Source organism: Saccopteryx bilineata, chromosome 3, assembly GCF_036850765.1.
Source record: "Saccopteryx bilineata isolate mSacBil1 chromosome 3, mSacBil1_pri_phased_curated, whole genome shotgun sequence".
Lineage (NCBI taxonomy): Eukaryota > Metazoa > Chordata > Mammalia > Chiroptera > Emballonuridae > Saccopteryx > Saccopteryx bilineata.
In genome coordinates, this window is record NC_089492.1 from 213,714,603 (window position 1) to 213,733,067 (window position 18,465).

Sequence of the window (18,465 nt, forward strand, 5' to 3'; positions counted from 1 at the left end):
AAACTCAGCAACAAATAAGCAAACAATCCAATAAAAAAATGGGAAGAGGACACGAACAGACACTTCTCCCAAGAAAAAATACAAATGGCCAACAGATATATGAAAAGATGCTCATCTTCACTAGCTATCAGAGGAATGCAAATCAAAACTACAATGAGATACTACTTCACACCTGTTAGATTAGCTATTATCAACAAGGCAGGTAATAACAAGTGCTGGAGAGGCTGTGGAGAAAAAGGAACCCTTACTATAACACTGTTGGTGGGAATGTAAAGTAATACAACTATTATGGAAGAAAGTATGGTGGTTCCTCAAAAAATTAAAAATAGAACTACCTTATGAACCAGCAATCCCTCTACTGGGTATATACCCCCAAAACTCAATCTTTGGTACATAAAGACACATGCACCTCCATATTCATTGCAGCATTGTTCACAGTGGCCAAGACATGGAAACAACTGAAATGCCCTTCAATAGATGACTGGATAAAGAAGATGTGGTACATATATACAATGGAGTACTACTCAGACATAAGAAATGATGACATCAGATCACTTACAACAAAATGGTTGGATCTTGATAACATTATATGGAGTGAAATAAGTAAATCAGAAAAAACTAAGAACTGCATAATTTCATACATAGGTGGGACATAAAAACAAGACTAAGAGACATGGACAAGAGTGTGGTGGTTAGGGGGAAGGAAGGGAGAGGGGAAGGTGAGGGGGAGGGGCACAAAGAAAACTAGATAGAAGGTGATGGAGGACAATCTGACTTTGGGTGATGGGTATGCAACATAATTGAATGACAAGATAACCTGGACATGTTTTCTTTGAACATATGTACCCTGACTTATTGATGTCACCCCATTAAAATTAATAAAAATTTATATATAAAAAAAGAATATTAACAGTTTAAAAAGCGGTAGGTCCACCCAACAACAGCAGACTACGCGTTCTCTTCAAGTGCACATGAAATAGTCACTAATATAGATCATATTTTGGGTCATGAAACAAATTTTACTAAACTGAAGTTAAATAAAGTGTGTTCTCTGGCCATGATGAAACTAGACTAAAAATCTATAAACTAGAGAGATAATAAGAAAATCTTCAAATGCTTGAAAATTAAACCATACACATCTAAATAATCCATGTATCAAAGAAGTTTCAGAGAAGGTTAAAAAATATTTGGGACTCAATGAAAACGTGCATCACATATCAAAATGTACAGGATATAGCTCAGAAGAAGGAATAGAATGAGAAGATGATAGAGGAGGAAACCTCCTAGGAGCAAAGTTTTCTAAGGCTGAGGAAAACAAGTGTTAGCAGAATTTAACCTGTCACTTCCTTTCTAAATTGTTTTGTGGGGGATTGCCCATCAGCTGTTTTGATTTAGTTGAATAAATAAGTAGCTTGTTATCCCTGTCTCACTTGAAGGTGGAGCTAAGGATTGCAAAACAGACATGATAAATCAATAGATTGCTTTTGTTTCTGTCTTACTTTGATTTACTTAGGAAAAGAAAACTAGAATTTATATAAATTTACTAAACAAATTTTGCTAAAGAAAACCAAAATAAATTGTTATGTTTCTGTATACAACCTCAACTGCATTACATAAATAACTATCCATAACACTAAAGTAACTTTTTTTTTCCTTTAGGGACCCAGAGGAGATAAAGGCTTGAGAGGTGAAGCTGTAAGTTTAACTAAATTTGTGGTTATGGTATCACTTGTTACTAGGTTATAAGCTTCATGAAAGCAAAGACCTTGTTTGATTTGTTCATTATCATGTATCTGGTATTTGTGGAATATAAATAAAATTATAATTTTCAGGGAGTAGAATAACCTGTGATATATAGCAATGAAACCTGGTAAAGTCTAAACATGTTTAAGAATCTGCCTGTCATCTTCCTAGACCCCTGTGTGAAATGGAATATCTGCCTTATCAGGCATCAGGAGAAGAGGCATGAACCTGCTTCTCAAGTGTTGCAAAAGCCCTGCCAAGTCCCATTAGGTATATATACCCACTGTGTCCAGTCAGCACCCAGGAGGGCTGCAAAGCAGAAGCAAATCATTAGTTGTATATTTCAGCCAATTAGAAACAACAGTGAATGGTTGGGCAAAAAGATAGTACTTTTGGAACCTAAATGACTCTTACTGGTGCTTTTTTCTACTTTTCTGGAATGTACATTCTTCTGAGTCAAAGAAGACATTCTGTGAACGGACCACTTTCCCAGAAGAGATCTGTTGAACATTTTAAATCAGCAGCTACAAACAGGACAAGCCATGGAGTGAAATTGGGTTGGGGATGGGGTTGAAACCAAGAACAGAATAAACTTAAAGGCAGTGGTATAGTCTCGATTAAAATGTAGTAAGATTACATAGTGACAGTTGAGATTTTTGCTTTTCACCATGGGTTATGCCTGGGCTGCAGAAAAAAAAAAAAAGTTGCTGTTATATTAATTAGCAGAGGAATGGATATTATGTGATTTCAGACAGCCTAAAAATCCCCAAAGAGCACTAAAATAGATGTGTTTAATTTGCAGCAGGGTGGCCCTCCCAGTTTCTCAGCATACTTGCTAGAGCAGGAAGCAAGAATGTATGCACACAATGAAGCCATATGCCCCAGAGGAGAGAGGCAAGGGGAAGTGAAAAGGAGGGAGGTTTAGAATTAGCCCGTTTCCCAAACCTGTCTGTCCCCAGCTGCCTCCCAGGCCCCCCACCCTCCCCAAGTACTCTGGCTGGAACATAAGCTTCCATCAGGACTAGGAAACCTCAAGTACATATGACAATGTCACAGCATTTCATGTGGGGGGAAAAAATTCAGTAGTTCTAATGGATTATAAATACAGTGGATTAATTCCTGCAATCTTACTTTGCACTAATAGAAATAAGGCATCCATAATAAAACGGGTAGTGGCAGCAGGCAGGCCATCTCTAGATGGGGACATGGACAAAATTAAAGTACATTCAGAGGTGGGCTCTCTTGGATTAATGGTGTATTGGTTACCTAAAAAATCCAATTGTAATATCTGGGATATTTTATCATTGCCAGACTGCGGCCTGATCATCCCTCTCCTTATTCTCTTTGTTCTCTCTTTACTTCCTGGTTTCTATACAGGTACTTGCTTTTTCTCATCCATCCCATTTATCCCTGTGGTTCCTACTTACCTGGAGGTTTCAATGTAAAGATAATTTGCTGATGCTTTAGCCTCACCCCACCGCCACCTGTTGACATAATACCTAGTACGTTGGGCCAAGTACAATGCCTAGCAACTGTTTTTCACTTCCTTACTTAAATGTCCCCTTGTCAGAGAGGCTTTTCCTTAATAGTCAATGTCAAATAACAGTACTCCCACCTGCCTGAGATTCCCTATTTTTCCTTAATCTATTTCCATACCACTTGACATGCTACATATTTATTAGGTTTTATTGTTTATTATATCTCCCCTCCCTAGAATGTAGGCTCCATGACACAGACATTTTATCTGCTTATTTTTTATTTTATTTTTTTTAATTTTTTCCGAAGCCATAAACGGGGAGGCAGTCAGACAGACTCCCGCATGCGCCCGACCAGGATCCACCAGGCATGCCCACCAGGAGGCGATGCTCTGCCCATCTGGCGTGTCGCTCTTTTGTGACCAGAGCCATTATAGCGCCTGAGGCAGAGGCCACAGAGCCATCCTCAGCACCCGGGCCAACTTTGCTCCAATGGAGCCTTGGCGGCGGGAGGGGAAGAGAGAGACAGAGAGGAAGGAGAGGGGGAGGAGTGGAGAAGCAGATGAGCGCTTCTCCTGTGTGCCCTGGCCAGGAATCGAACCCGGGACTCCTGCAAGCTAGGCCGACACTCTACCACTGAGCCAACCGGCCAGGGTCTTCTCTGCTAACTTTAATGCTGTGTCCCCAACACCTAAGACAGTGCTTGTCTTAGAGTGAGTATTCAGTAAATATTGATATTTAATACATTGTTAGTAAAAGAATTAGAGAAGGCTTGGGATGTTGGGACATGATAGTTGTCTTCAAATATTTGAAAGGGTGTATAAAGGAAGACAAAATTCTAGAAAATTTAAATGGTTTTTATTGCATTGAATTTTCAGTTTCTTGCTTAGCTCCCTGAAAAGTGGTGAGTTTCACGATACCAGGTAATTCCCAGTCTATCATAGTACCTGTCACATAATTATCACAAAGTAGATACTTATTGGCTATAAATGTAAAGAATGCTGAATCTATTTCAACATTATAATGAGCTGTCTAATATAACAATGAACTGCTTTAAAACAAGATAGTTTTGTGAGAAGTAAATATCTTGTCAGTAGAAGCCTACTGACTATCTCTGAACTACTGGACTGATTCTTGCACTGGATAAGGAATTAGAATATACTTTTATAGTCCTTTCCAGCTGTAAGAGTCTGTGATTCTACATAAAAGAAAAATAAATAAGCCCTTTGTAAAAGAACAAACAAAGCCCTAGAACAGGCATCCCCAAACATTTTACACAGGGGGCCAGTTCACTGTCCCTCAGACCATTGGAGGGCCGAACTATAAAAAAAAACTATGAACAAATCCCTATACACACTGCACAGATCTTATTTTAAAGTAAAAAAAACAAAATGGGAACAAATACAATATTTAAAATAAAGAACAAGTAAATTTAAATCAACAAACTGACCAGTATTTTAATGGGAACTAAAAATAAGACAGCCTCTGTCTTTTGGGGGTAAAATTAATATAAGACAGGGTCTTATAATAGGGGAAACATGGTGTGTAGTAATGTGGGGGGAGACTTTTGGGCAAAGGGAGGTTATAGGGGCCATTATGTTGTTGTACATTTGGGGGAGTATGGGGGCCATTGTACTGTGTAGTAATGGTTATAGTGCTTTGCTTTTCTTCCTACTTCTATTGTTATTTCACACTGCTTCCGGTGATGTGGGGTGCCATAGCCACAGACCGGATGTGCATCATGTGATGCGCTTCCGGAGCCGTGATGCGTGCATCCTGCATCACCGGAAGTAGTACTGTATGTGAGCAACGCCGCGCTTTTCGTCACCGCCACATACAGTGCTCCTCTCACTGACCACCAATGAAAGAGATGCCCCTTCTGGAAGTGCGGTGGTGGCCGGATAAATGGCCTCAGGGGGTCGCATGCGGCCTGCAGGCTGTAGTTTGGGGACCCCTGCCCTAGGAACATAAATAAATAACAGTTATTTAAAGTAGAAGTTAGTTCTCATCAGCTTTAATTATTATTCTGAATCCATCCACTTCCCTCATTCTTCGTCCCTGGCACTCTTGGCTAGATTGCCATGGTGTCTCCCCTGCACTCCAGTCTTCATTACGTTCTTTCCACTTTTCTCCACTACAATCCAGTCCCTATGTAGCAATTAGAGTAATATTGCAAAAGCATAAGTCAGATTATATCACTCCCCTCTTTAAAACCTCGCTATTGCACTCAGGCTAAAATCTAAATTCTTTACTCCGTCTACAGTGCCCTACTCAAACTAGCCCGTTTGTTTCTCAGTTTCATGATGTACCACTTTCCCTTTGCCAATGAATGTCTTTCTATTCTGTGGAACATGCTTTCCTTTTGCCTAGAAAATTATTTCCCTTCCTTTTCAAATGACTGGTTTTTATGTCATTAATCTGATCTCTCTTCAAATATCATCTTAGAGAGCCTTCCATGACCACCCTGTCTTGTTGTTCCTGGTCATTCTCTTTCCCAATATCCAGTTTTGTTTTCTTCATGGCAGTTAGCATTAACTGAGATTTTTTTTCTGTCTCCTCTGCTAGAATTCAAACTTCATGAGAGCAGAGAGCTTTGATACACTGCTATCAGTGTCCAGAACAGAATCTGGCATGTAATAGGCAATATTTGAGAAGTAAATTGATTAATAAATGCATACTATTACCTAAAATTAAAAAGTCAATATCAATTTCCAATTATAGCTAGTAAAGTAGTACTTCCTGAGTTAATGTACTTATAAGTCTTGTTCTGTGGGTTACCATAGCTCTCTTCATAATTAAGGTAAAAACTTCTGGTACAGAAGGAAGAGGGACACAAAGGCAATTAGTGTAGACAATAAAATTCATTGCCAAAAAAAGGACTAATTGCACATTAGAATTATGATTATTCTGTTTTTATTGTTAAATAACTGGCATTAAATATCTTTTATCTACTCTTTTGATTTTATTATAGTATAAAGGGCTTTATAAAAATAATCTTTTAATTCTTAAAGATCATCAGCAGTTAATGTAATCCATAAAATTTGCAAGTGAATCTTTCTGCTTTTATTTTATGGAAAAGGTGAATGACATTTTTTTATACTCCATTGGGATGTTTTCTGTATTTTCAGGTTTGTTTTCTCTAAGGGGATGCTTTAAGTAATTGACTGTCTAAATATTCCTAAGTAGGTATTATGTTTCAGAATATAATATTTTCAAAAGAGTCAGTCTCAGATAAAATCAGTATATTGGAAGTTTTTGGAATGAATTTTACTAGCCAAAATCTATTGTACTGAGACAAATAAGACAATTCACTCTTTATACAAAGGTCAGAATCACAACCACCTATCTAACTGGCTTAATAAATCTTATTTCAAAATTTTCCATGAAGCTGGTGTCAGAATTTAGGAAGCTATGCTGTTTTTACTAAGCTTTATACCAATACCAAATCATGATTCAGTGCCTTAAAAGAAGAAGAAGAAGAAGAAGATAAAGAAGGTCAAATCTCATTAAACAACACATGAAAAGTATCCCCTTTAGTATAAGTTTGGGTTTCTTGGTTGAGAAGATTCATGTCTTCTACAATTTTATATTATCAACTCTAGTGTTGATCTTGGATAAGTCCTCCCCACCCCTGAAAGAGCTGTTTCTGTATTGCCAAATAGGAAAGAGTGTCTTTCTATTCTGTACCTATTTTATGTTGGCCTGACTATGTGGTATTTTAAAAAATAAGTCTGTGGATTCATTTATATATACTCTAAATTGAGCCCAAGTCTTGTGATATTCTAAGAAAACATCCTAGGAGATAGTATGTAGAATTTTCTACTCTCCTTCTATTTCAAAATTGTGTGAATGGCAAATTTGAAAAGTTACAAAAATCTCCTGGTTTATGTTAGGCCCCAAATATTTTTAGAACATGTTTAAGTTTTGAAGTAAGTAATGCAAAGAGGATATTCCTAATTCACTAATTCCATCCTAATTATATTATAATAAATCTTATTTAATATTACTAAATTTTCAAACCCTCTTAATCAGTGGTTCTCAACCAAAAGTCATTTTGTCCCCAACCCCCAGGAGACACTGGAAATGTTTGGAGATGTTTTTGGTTGTCATAGTTGGGGAAAGGGAGAGAGAGCTGTTAGTGGAATCTAGTAGGTAGAGACCAGGGGTGCTGCTAAACATACTATAATGTAAGCTTCTTGATTTGTAAAGTAGAAAAGAAAAGCTCTCTTTAGCTAGGCCAGCTTAAAGATTGTGAAGCTAAATCGTCATTGTATGTACATTAACGCACAGTCTAAATACTCAGATTCAAGGACATGTACTTAACATTATTTTCAAGGTCTAATGATAAAATTCGTTATTTTTGGAGGATCATCAGTAAATTCTGAAATTAAATTGAGAGTCTGTTTTCAAAGGTAGTGCTTTCACTATAGCCAAAAAAATATAATTTGGTTCCCTTTATGGAATTAACATAGAAAATCACAGTTTTATTATAAACTGCTTTATATAGTTTCTAGAGAGAGTAAATTATTTTTCCTTAATGGTGTGTTTACAAGAGGAATAAAAAAGAACTAATAAATGTTAAATTGTTGGAACAATATTCTGTTGTACTTGGCTAATTGCTCTGTTCTGTGCAGTTGTTTCATTGGGGCTATTCTTCCCTGTCTTGTTAGATTTAAAGTATTTTGTTTGGGCGTATTTGTAATGATCTGACTTATTCTGGGAAAGAAGCTGAAATGAACTCAATAAAATCACCAGAAGAGAAGTAGTTTCCTTTTTCTATGATAAATTTCTCTTTCAAAGTCAAAAAGAAAATATATATTTTGTGCTGAACCATCAATGAGATTTTTGCAAATGTCATAAATATGCTAAGTAGGATGAAATGTCAACTATTTATTTGTACCATGTTGATTCAGAATGGAGAAACACAAGCAGCCAATCTACTCCAAGCCTCTATATATTTAAAAGGCTATTTCCAAGATAATATGTCTGTAATTTATCATACAGCTTCTAAGGTACATGTCTCTACTTTAAATTATATTCACATATTATGCAAACTAAGAAATGTCCAGCAGGCATGGTGTTGGAGTATTCCACCCTTTTTAAGTTACTCTGGGTTTTTTTTTTTTTCCTGATTGTCATAATATATTAAGAATCAAGAGCTTCAGCAGTAAAACATGCTTAATACAAGTGGAACAGCATCATTATTCAAAACTCAGAGTGGAAGATAAACTTTGCTTTTTATCTTTTAACCAATAATCTGAACATCAAGCAAATCAAATTTTGAGTGGACATTTTTCTTTTATTTTATTGAAGTAACATTGGGGTAATCACATTATAAAAATTTTTGGCGTCCAGTATTATAATTTGATGTCTGTATACTCTATTGCATGCTCACCCCAAAAAGTCTGATTTCCATATGGTACCATATATTTGAACTCATTTACCCACTTTGCCCTCCTCTCATACCCATTCTCTTCTGATAACCACCATTCTATTTGATTACTGTTGTTTTTATTTTGGAAAATGTCAACATAACGTTTCACATTTTACTATACATATTTTAACTGTTCTAATTTTTAAATTAATACTAGTTAATTTTAATATTATTCATTCATTCAATAACAATTTTTGAACACTTATTGTGTATTAAGCAGTATTCTTGTTCGAGAAAATGAAAAGATGACTAACTCACTTTCAAGGGTCCCTAGGGACTTTCCAATGTGTTATATATTGTGGAATGCAGAAGTGGTTAGTTGAGTAAGGGGAAGGTGACATAGGTATAAGGCAGTGGGTATAGTGTTTAAAGAAGTATTGGAAGAAGACTGAGATAAAACAAGAATAGATAAACAGAAAATGTAAGGAGGAAAACTTCTAGTCCAGAAATAACACATGCAAGGGTATATATATATGAGCACTTGGAAGATTCGGAGGTCTAAAAATAGTTGGTTATAGATGGAGTGTCAGATGTGTTGGGGGCCCAGAGCCTCGAAGAGAGGCTGTGGTGCACATTAACTAAAAACATATATCTTTGTATCCAGTTGACTTGAATATTAATCCTAGCTGCCCCTTATTTGTGCTTACTAAACCACTCTCTTTTCTTGACTGTAAAACGAAAATAGAACACACTACTTGGCATATAGAGAGTTATCCATAAATAAGTACACAATTTGGCATATAGAGAGTTCTCAATAAATGGTAGTGTCACTAATAAAAAGTTTTTACTTTACCATCTAAGCAATCAAGAGCCATTGAATGATTTTAACTAAACAATTACACTATTAGTTTTCCATTTTATAAGTAGAAGGTAGTTAGCATAGCAGAGAGAATAAAGTCAGGCAGGAAGTCAGACTACCAGTCCAGGCAAAACATGATGTCTTAGTCAGCTATTGCTGCTTTAACAAATTGCCATCAGTTGAATGGCTTAAACAGCAAATATTTCTTTCTCACTGCTCTGGAGGCTGGGAAGTCCAAAATCAAAGGGCTAGCTAGCATCTTTGACATCTGATGAGGGTTCTCTTCCTGGTTTTCAGAAGGCCATCTTCTTGCTAGATCCTTACATGGAAGAAAGTGAGAGATCATCTCTCTCATGTCTCTTCTTATAAGGGGCTCCACATGACCTAATGACCTCACACAGGCCCCTACCTCCAAATGCTGTCACATGGCAGATTAGGGATTCGGTGTATGAATTTGAGGAAAACATTCAGTTCACAGAACATCATCACAATTAAACTAAGACAATTGCTGTGAGGATGGAGAAGTAATTTTGGAGAGATTTGGAGGTGAAATCAGGAATAGGTGATAACCAATTTATAGGTGGATATTGAAGGAAAAAGAAATTATCTAAGAATACTGTAGTTTTCATCTTTGACAATCAGATGAATGGTATATAGAAGTAACAGGAAAAACATACTTAGTATTAAAATTTTTAAATGTATTTATAATGGTTTATTAAAGTGAATAAATTTAGTTTCTAATGTGAATAATACATGAAAATAAATATCCAGCTTGTTGAATGTGGGCGATAGCGCAATGCAAGAGCATGTAACTTCAAAATACTAAAGCAGCTTTGTATCTAAGACTTGCTTCACACAAAAAAGCAATGATAGAGGTTGAATCTAAGTTGTCTTGTTTATACCAAACCAAAAGCATACTTTGTACATATTGTGCTCTGCCTCCATTTTTTCTAGGGTCCACAAGGACCAAGAGGTCAACCAGGACCTCCCGTGAGTTTATTTATACCTATATTTGTTTATCATTGATGCTTATATGCTTGCCTGGCTTGAGATAGAGACTAAATAAAAACTCTTTAAAATTTGTTATGTTATAGGGTCCACCTGGAGCACCAGGCCCAAGAGTAAGTTTTCTTGGTTTACTTTATTTTATCTTAGTATGTGTTATTAATTTTTTAAAGCTTCCATTAACTTGCTAGGTGCTTCTCCTGCCTACTTCTGTTCTTTTTGCTAAGCTGATATAGAACCTTCCCAGCTATAACTGGGAAGTCCAAGCTTCAAATTTCTTGTCTATAAAATGGAGATGGAGATGGTATTAAATAAGCAGTAAAGCACTCAGTACAGTGCCTGACAAAACAATTGGTAAAAAATAGTAATTCCCTCCATTTCTTCCTACTTCTGGATCCTAGCTCTCCTTTTTAAAATGCCTTGTTTTTGCCAACTAGTTATCTACCTCTTAAGCTTTATGTGAATCTTTCTCAGTTGCTGGTGGCTAAAGAAGCCCTCAGAGTTCTTATGTATTTGCTTGTTATCTCCTACAACCGCAAACTTGCTTGCTATCCTTATCTTTGAGGCAATGCTTCTGCTGCCTTATTATCAGCTATTATCTCCTGGCCTCTAATGTTCCAAGCTTGGTTTCCCTTATACTTTGTATCCACTTTATCTTCTTGCTTTCTATAAGAGATCTTCAGTCCTGGCTGGTTGCCTCACTCTGGCATGCAGACATCCAGGGTTCGATCCCTGGTCAGGGCTCACATGAGAAGTGACCATCTGCTTCTTGTCCCACCCTTCTCCCCCTTCTCTCTCTCTACCTCTCTCAAAGCCTGTGGCTTGACTGGTTCTAGCATTGTCCCTGGGCACTGAGGATAGCTCAGTAGGTCCAAGTGTCGGTCTCAGGCGCTAAGGATAGCTCAGCTGATTTGAGCATTGGAGGTTGACTGGATGGATCCCGGTCAGGATGTATGCAGAGTCTGTCTCTACCTCCCCTTCTCTCATTTTAAAAAAGAGAGAGAGAGATCTTCTATCCCCAATCTTATCCCACCCCACTCCTTACAGCACCCTGGTCAAATACAATGTTCTTTGATTTGATTTCCTGTGTAAATGGGATTTATTGTTGGCTACAGTGTCCCAAACAGTGGCCCTATGCCTTCCAAGCCTTACTTATTTCTACATGCTACTCTAGTGTCATTTGGATCTCTGGCAAGTTCTAGTTGGTGGACCACTAGGGCCTACTCTCAGAAGGTCAGGAACTCTTCATTTGTCTCGGCTTTTCATTGGTGAAGGACAAGCAAAGTACCACATGGAATATTGTCTCCTTGGAAATGCGAGATTCAGTTCTCTATGATTTTTAAAAATTACCCTTTCTGTCCATCTAACTAATGGAGATTGAAACCTTCCCTGGCCTGAACATCAATGCAGACATCTTTCTTTAAATCTTCAAATTACTGTCAACTTCTCTGTTCTTCCTTTCACCTAACCCTACAATATATGGGTTACTCATCAAAGTTCTTTCCACCTTAGGATGACTTTGATATATCATAGCTGCCTTCTATAAAAGAACTATTTTTTTGTTGTTGTTGTATTTTTCTGAAGCTAGAAACGGGGAGAGACAGTCAGACAGACTCCCGCATGCGCCCGACCGGGATCCACCCTGCACGCCCACCAGGGGGCGACACTCTGCCCACCAGGGGGTGATGCTCTGCCCCTCCGGGGCGTCACTCTGTTGCGACCAGAGCCACTCTAGCGCCTGGGACAGAGGCCAAAGAGCCATCCCCAGCGCCCGGGCCATCTTTGCTCCAATGGAGCCTCGGCTGCGGGAGGGGAAGAGAGAGACAGAGAGGAAGGAGAGGGGGAGGGGTGGAGAAGCAGATGGGCGCTTCTCCTGTGTGCCCTGGCCGGGAATCAAACCCGGGACTTCTGCACGCCAGGCCGACGCTCTACCACTGAGCCAACCGGCCAGGGCTGAAAGAACCAGTTTTAAAAGTCATACATCATTAGCAAGTTAGAAGGCCTTAGTGAAAATTTTCAAAAATTACATGCCAAACTTTGGGGTGATGTATTTCTGTCTCACTTAGAAAATGTTTGCATGTGTACAGCAAATGAAATAGGACAGATGAAGATTTTTTGCTCCAAATACAATGTGGATAAGAATACATACTTTAAGGAATTATGAGAAGGATTAAATAAGAAAATATATGTGCTTAACAGATTATAGTTGCTTAATTAATGTTAGTTTTGATGTTTCCTTCTTCTCTTTCTCTCTGTCTTCCTTCTCTGGGCCAGTATGATACCCGGTTTCTTTACCCTGTCTTCTTGAGACTTGTAGAGTTCATTGCAGGAAAGTGCCAGTGTGGCCTTTAGAAAACGTCTTCTAGAGCAGAAGTTTAAAGGACAATGAAAATATATCTACATACTATTTCTGAACTCAATTTATGATCCTATCTTCTGTGAAACTCTTCTTAATTTTGACATTTATCACATTGCCCCATAGAATTGATCACTTTCCTTCTTCATTCATACTCATTTATTTTTATGCCAGTTAGATCGTGAACTCTCTGACGGTAAGAAACTATTTTTATAAATTGCTTTTCTATTCAAGCTCTTAGTAACTATCTATTGAATAAATAAATAACTGCAAGAAAAAAGAAAAAAAAAAGAAAAGCAAGCCTCATCTCTTACAAAATTTCAGTGCAGATCCTCCAAAGTAGAAGACATGGCTTGGAGCAAAACAATGTCTAGACTGGAATAGGATTGTAGAATAAGAGATAGAAGTTCTCTTAAAAATTACTTCAGCCTATTAGTTGTGACTCATTAGTCAGTGAATCATGAGACCAATTTAATATCATTTAGTATCTTTTAAAAAATTAAATAGAATTTAAAAAATATTGGGATTGACTGTTTAATATGTACAAGGTTTCTTGATAAGGATGTTCTGAAATTAAAAGGTGATAACGTTTGAATAGCATAGTGATCTACAAAAAGCAACTGAATTTGGATACTTTAAAATGTCCAAACTGGTAAACTTTATGTTATATAAATTTTACCTCAATAAAAACTAAGAAATAAAACAAAACTCAGTATACTGTATAACTACTCATAAGAATAAATATCATGCCTGACCAGGTGGTGGCGCAGTGGATAGAGTGTTGGACTGGGATGCGGAGGACCCAGGTTCGAGACCCTGAGGTCGCCAGCTTGAGTGTGGGCTCATCTAGTTTGAGCAAAGTTCACCAGCTTGGACCCAAGGTCGCTGGCTCGAGCAAAGGGTTACTCAGTCTGCTGAAGGCCCGAGGTCAAGGCACATATGAGAAAGCAATCAATGAACAACTAAGGTGTCGCAACAAAAAACTGATGATTGATGCTTCTCATCTCTCTCCCTTCCTGTCTGTCTGTCCCTAACTATCCCTCTCTCTGACTCTCAATCTGTCCCTGTAGAAAAAAAAATCATTTTGTAAAACTTGTCAGCTAAATATAAATATGTTTTTTGTATGAACCTTGTCATGATATAAACTGTATTTCTTATCATGGGTCAAGATGAGAAAAGTTTGAAAATTTCTAACCTCATTCATCCCCCTTTAACAGTAAAGTAAGTTACTCCAGTTCCTAAAGTAGAATAGCTAGAGAGAAAAGTTTCAAGAAAAGGGATATTATTGATGGCGCTTTTGAATTATCAGGGTGATGACCAAATTTCAGTGCACATGGTAAGATACTTAAAAACTAGGAAAGAAATCAACAACAGAATGTCAAACTTAACCAAAAATGATCTGTGGGGTAAAGAGAAGAATAAGATGAGTATGTGTGTCAGTGCTGATGTGGCGATAGACAGTAATCATTTAAAAACATTAAATGTGATAAGGAATTTTTTTAACTTAATTATTTTAATTAGTGGATCGACTTTGAAATCTAGATTGGTGAATTGAGAGGTTACAGCTGCTGGTATCATCCTGGTCCCCTAGGAAAGGTAATTCCTTCCACCATGGAGAGGTGCATGACCTTAAATCTGTTCCTATCCCATCCATGTTTTCACCATCCAGTGTAAGATTTCAGATGCCTGGAAAAGAACACTTCTCAAAATACTAGAGTGCCCAGATCAGGTCTATGGTTCAGTCAAATGAGTTTGAGAGAACTGTGACAATTCCTTCAAAGTATAATGAAGCCTCCTCATTTCTCTGTGAGTCTCACCAATCTGATAGCTCCTTATTCTCTGTATCCCATTTTATGTCACGTTTCTATAAACCATACGTGATCTTCATGTAATATGTTCTCTCTAATTAGAATAAATTGAGGAAGCTATTTATTTTTGATTCCCTCACTGTACCTAATGAAAGTTTTATATTCGGATGTGTGCACTTAAATGTTGAATAACCTCTAAGGCAAATCATCTCAATGCAGTCTCACTGGACTGCCCTCCCTAAAACCTACCCTTAAGAAGAATTAACAAATTCAACAAATGAAATGCCTACTATGTGCCAGGCATGAAGTAGGCTTTGTAAATACACTGGGAATTATATAAATATGGATACTGCCCAGAAAATTCATGAGTGGCCAAGTGTTATGACATTTTTTCCTTTCCAACTGCCTTTTCATTGAGTTGACATTTGCACTAATGGTGGTTAAATTTCTGGTACCTTAGCATGAATCCAGTACCAAACTCTACTCATCTACTGAATATTACTATATATTTACTTCCACATACTCACAAAATAAAACACACTTTTTACTTTAAAATATTGTACAGTTTACTTATCCATCCATTCCTTTGTTAATGGGTATCTAAGCTGTTTCCAATTTTTTCCTAATTCAAACAGTACTGTCTTTTCCATGTACATATCAGTTTGCAGAATATTTATAGGAAATTCCCAGAAGTGAGACAGTTGGGTGTAAGGGATAATGAGCATACTTATTTTTTTAATTGTGGTAAAATATATATAACATAAAATGTATTATTTTGACAATTTTTAAGTGTACAGTTCAATGGCATTAAGTACATTCATATTGCTGTGTAACCATCACTGCGCATCCCTAGAACTTTTCCATCTTCCAGAACTGAAACTCTGTATTCAATAAATAATATTTCTCTAGCCCCTGGCATTCACCATTCTACTTTATATCTTTATTAATCTGACTACTCTAGGTACTTCATATAAGTGATGTCATATACAGTATTTGTCTTTTTGGACTGGCTTATTTCACTTAACACAATGTCTTCAGGATTTATCCACCTTGTAGCTTGTGTCAGGATTGCTTTCCTTTTGATGCTGAATATCATCATTGTGTGCATATATGAAACTGTTTATCCAGATGGATATTTGGGTTGTTTTCACATTTTTGCTATTGTGAATAATGCTGCTGTGAAAATAGGTGTACAAATACCTGTTAGAGTCCTTGCTTTTGATTCTTTTCAGTGTAGTGGAATTGCTGGGTCATATGGTAATTCTATGTTTAACCTTTTATAAAAACTGCTATATTATTTTCCATAGCAGATGCACCATTTCACATTCCCACCAGCAATATGCAGGGTTACAGTTTCTCCACATCTCGCCAATACCTCTTATAGTCTATTTGTTTTTATAACATCCACAGTCTAATATGATATCTAACTGTGGTTTTGATTTGCATTTCCCTAATGATTAGTGATGTTAATCTTCTTATGTGCTTCTTGGTTAATACACTTCCTTTGAAAAAAAATATCTATTCAAATATCTTCTTTGGAAAAATTGGCTTATTTATCTTCTTTGAAAAAAATGTTTTTGCCTATTTTTTAATTGGGTTGCTTGTTTTTGCTTTGTTGCTGTTGTTGAATTGTAGGGTTCCTTGTGTATTCTGGCTATTAATGCTTTATCAGATATATGCTTTGCAAATGTTTTCTCTTGTTCCACAAGCTGCTTTCCACTCTGTTGATAGTGTCCTTTGCACAGAAGTCTTTCATTTTTATTTGTGCAGTTTATCTATTTTTTTCTCTAGTTGGTTTTTTGTGTCATATCCAAGAAATCGTTGCTATATCCAATGTCATGAAGTTTTCCTCCTATATTTACTTCTAAAAGTTTTATGGTTTTAGCTCTTACATTTAAGTCTTTGATCTATTTTGAGTTAATTCCTGTTTCTGCTTAGCATCCTTTATTTTCATCCTGAAAGACTCCTTTATTGTTCTTCTAGGAAAGGTTTGCTAGTGATGAATACCCTCTGCTTTTGTCTATCTGAGACTGTCTTAATTTTTCCTTTTTTTTTTTTTTTGTATTTTTCTGAAGCTGGAAACGGGGAGAGACAGTCAGACTCCCGCATGCGCCCAACCGGGATCCACCCAGCACGCCCACCAGGGGCAAAGCTCTGCCCACCAGGGGGCGATGTTCTGCCGCGACCAGAGCCACTCTAGCGCCTGGGGCAGAGGCCAAGGAGCCATCCCCAGCACCCGGGCCATCTTTGCTCCAATGGAGCCTTGGCTACGGGAGGGGAAGAGAGAGACAGAGAGGAAGAAGGGGGTGGGGGTGGAGAAGCAAATGGGTGCTTCTCCTATGTGCCCTGGCTGGGAATCAAACCGGGGTCCCCCGCACGCCAGGCCGACGCTCTACTGCTGAGCCAACCGGCCAGGGCCAATTTTTCCTAATTTTTGAAGGATAGTTTTACTGGATATAAAATTCTTGTTTGGCCTGATCAGGCAGTGGTGCAGTGGATAAAGCATTAACCTGGGATGCTGAAGACACAGGTTCAAAACCCCAGGGTCACTAGGTTGAGCCCAAAGGCCTCTGACTTGAAGTTCAAGGTGGCTGGCTTGAGCCCAGGGTTACTGGCTTGAGCAAGGGGTCACCAGCTCAGCTGAAGCCTCCCCCTCCCCACCCCCAGTCAAGGCACATATGAGAAAGCAATCAATGAACAACTAAAGAGCTATAGCAACAAGTTGATGCTTCACATCTTTCTCTCTTCCTGTCTGTCCCTGCCTTTCCCTCTATCTCTCTTAGTTTAAAAAAAAAAAAAATCTTGTTTGACAGTCATTTTCTTTCAGCACTCTGAATATGTAATCCCACTGCCTTCTTATCTTTATGGTTTTGATGAAAAATCAGCTGCTGTCTAACCTGCAGGAGCACAGTGGATAGAGTGTCAATTTGGAACACTGAGGTTACTGGTTCAAAACCCCGGGCTTGCCTGATCATGGCACATATGTGAAGCAACTACAACAAGTTGATGCTTCCTGCGCCTCTCACCCTTCTCTTTCTCTCTCTCTCTTTCTCTCTCTTTCAATCTCTTTCTCCTCTCACTGAAATCAATAAACAAATCTTAAAACGTCAGCTGCTAATATTATTGAAGGTCTTTGGATATGATAAATTGCCCCTCTCTTTCTGCTTTCAAGAGTCTTTGTTTTAGCTTTCAACACTTTGATTATGATGTCAGTAAGCTTCTTGGACCTGTATATTAATGTTTTTCATAAATTTTGAAACACTTTAAGTCACTACTCTTAAAATATTTTTCCTGCCCATTTTTGTCTCTTTTTCTCTTTGAAGCTGTTATTATGCATACGTCAACATGTTTTAAGTTGTTCCATAGGTCTCTGAGTCTTTGTTCACATTTTTCATTGTTTTTCATTACACTCCTTTGGATGGATAATCTCAATAAACCTATCTTTAAGTTTACTGATTCTTTTTTCTGTCTACTGCAATCTACTATTGAGCGTCTAGTAAATTTTTATTTCAATTATTGTACTTTTCAACTACAGAACTTAGTCCTTTAATTTCTATCTCTTTATTGATATTGAAACTTTATTGAAACTACCACTTGTCAAGTTTGGATATAGTATCAAAGAAGAATATTCACAATTATCTGAAAAGACTTCTAAAATAATCCTTCTTCCAACTGCATATCTCTGTAAGACCAGATTTTCTTCATGTATTTTAAGTAAAATAACATATAACAGATTGACTACAGAAGAAAATAAGAGAATTTAGCTATCTTCTATTAATCCAGACATTAAAGAGATGTACAAAGTGTAAAACAATACCACTCTTACCACACTAATCTTGTTTGTT

At 37.4% G+C, this 18,465-nt stretch overlaps 1 protein-coding gene across 1 annotated transcript in view; it reads left to right on the forward strand.

Moving 5' to 3' along the window:
• The window catches only part of COL24A1 (collagen type XXIV alpha 1 chain), a 367,011-nt gene that overhangs the window by 329,921 nt on the left and 18,625 nt on the right, over positions 1 to 18,465 (forward strand). Inside the window, exons 54-56 of the mRNA XM_066264956.1 lie at positions 1,660 to 1,695; positions 10,406 to 10,441; positions 10,546 to 10,572. Coding sequence (XP_066121053.1) covers positions 1,660 to 1,695; positions 10,406 to 10,441; positions 10,546 to 10,572 — 99 coding nt within the window. The remainder of the gene's footprint in view (positions 1 to 1,659; positions 1,696 to 10,405; positions 10,442 to 10,545; positions 10,573 to 18,465) is intronic.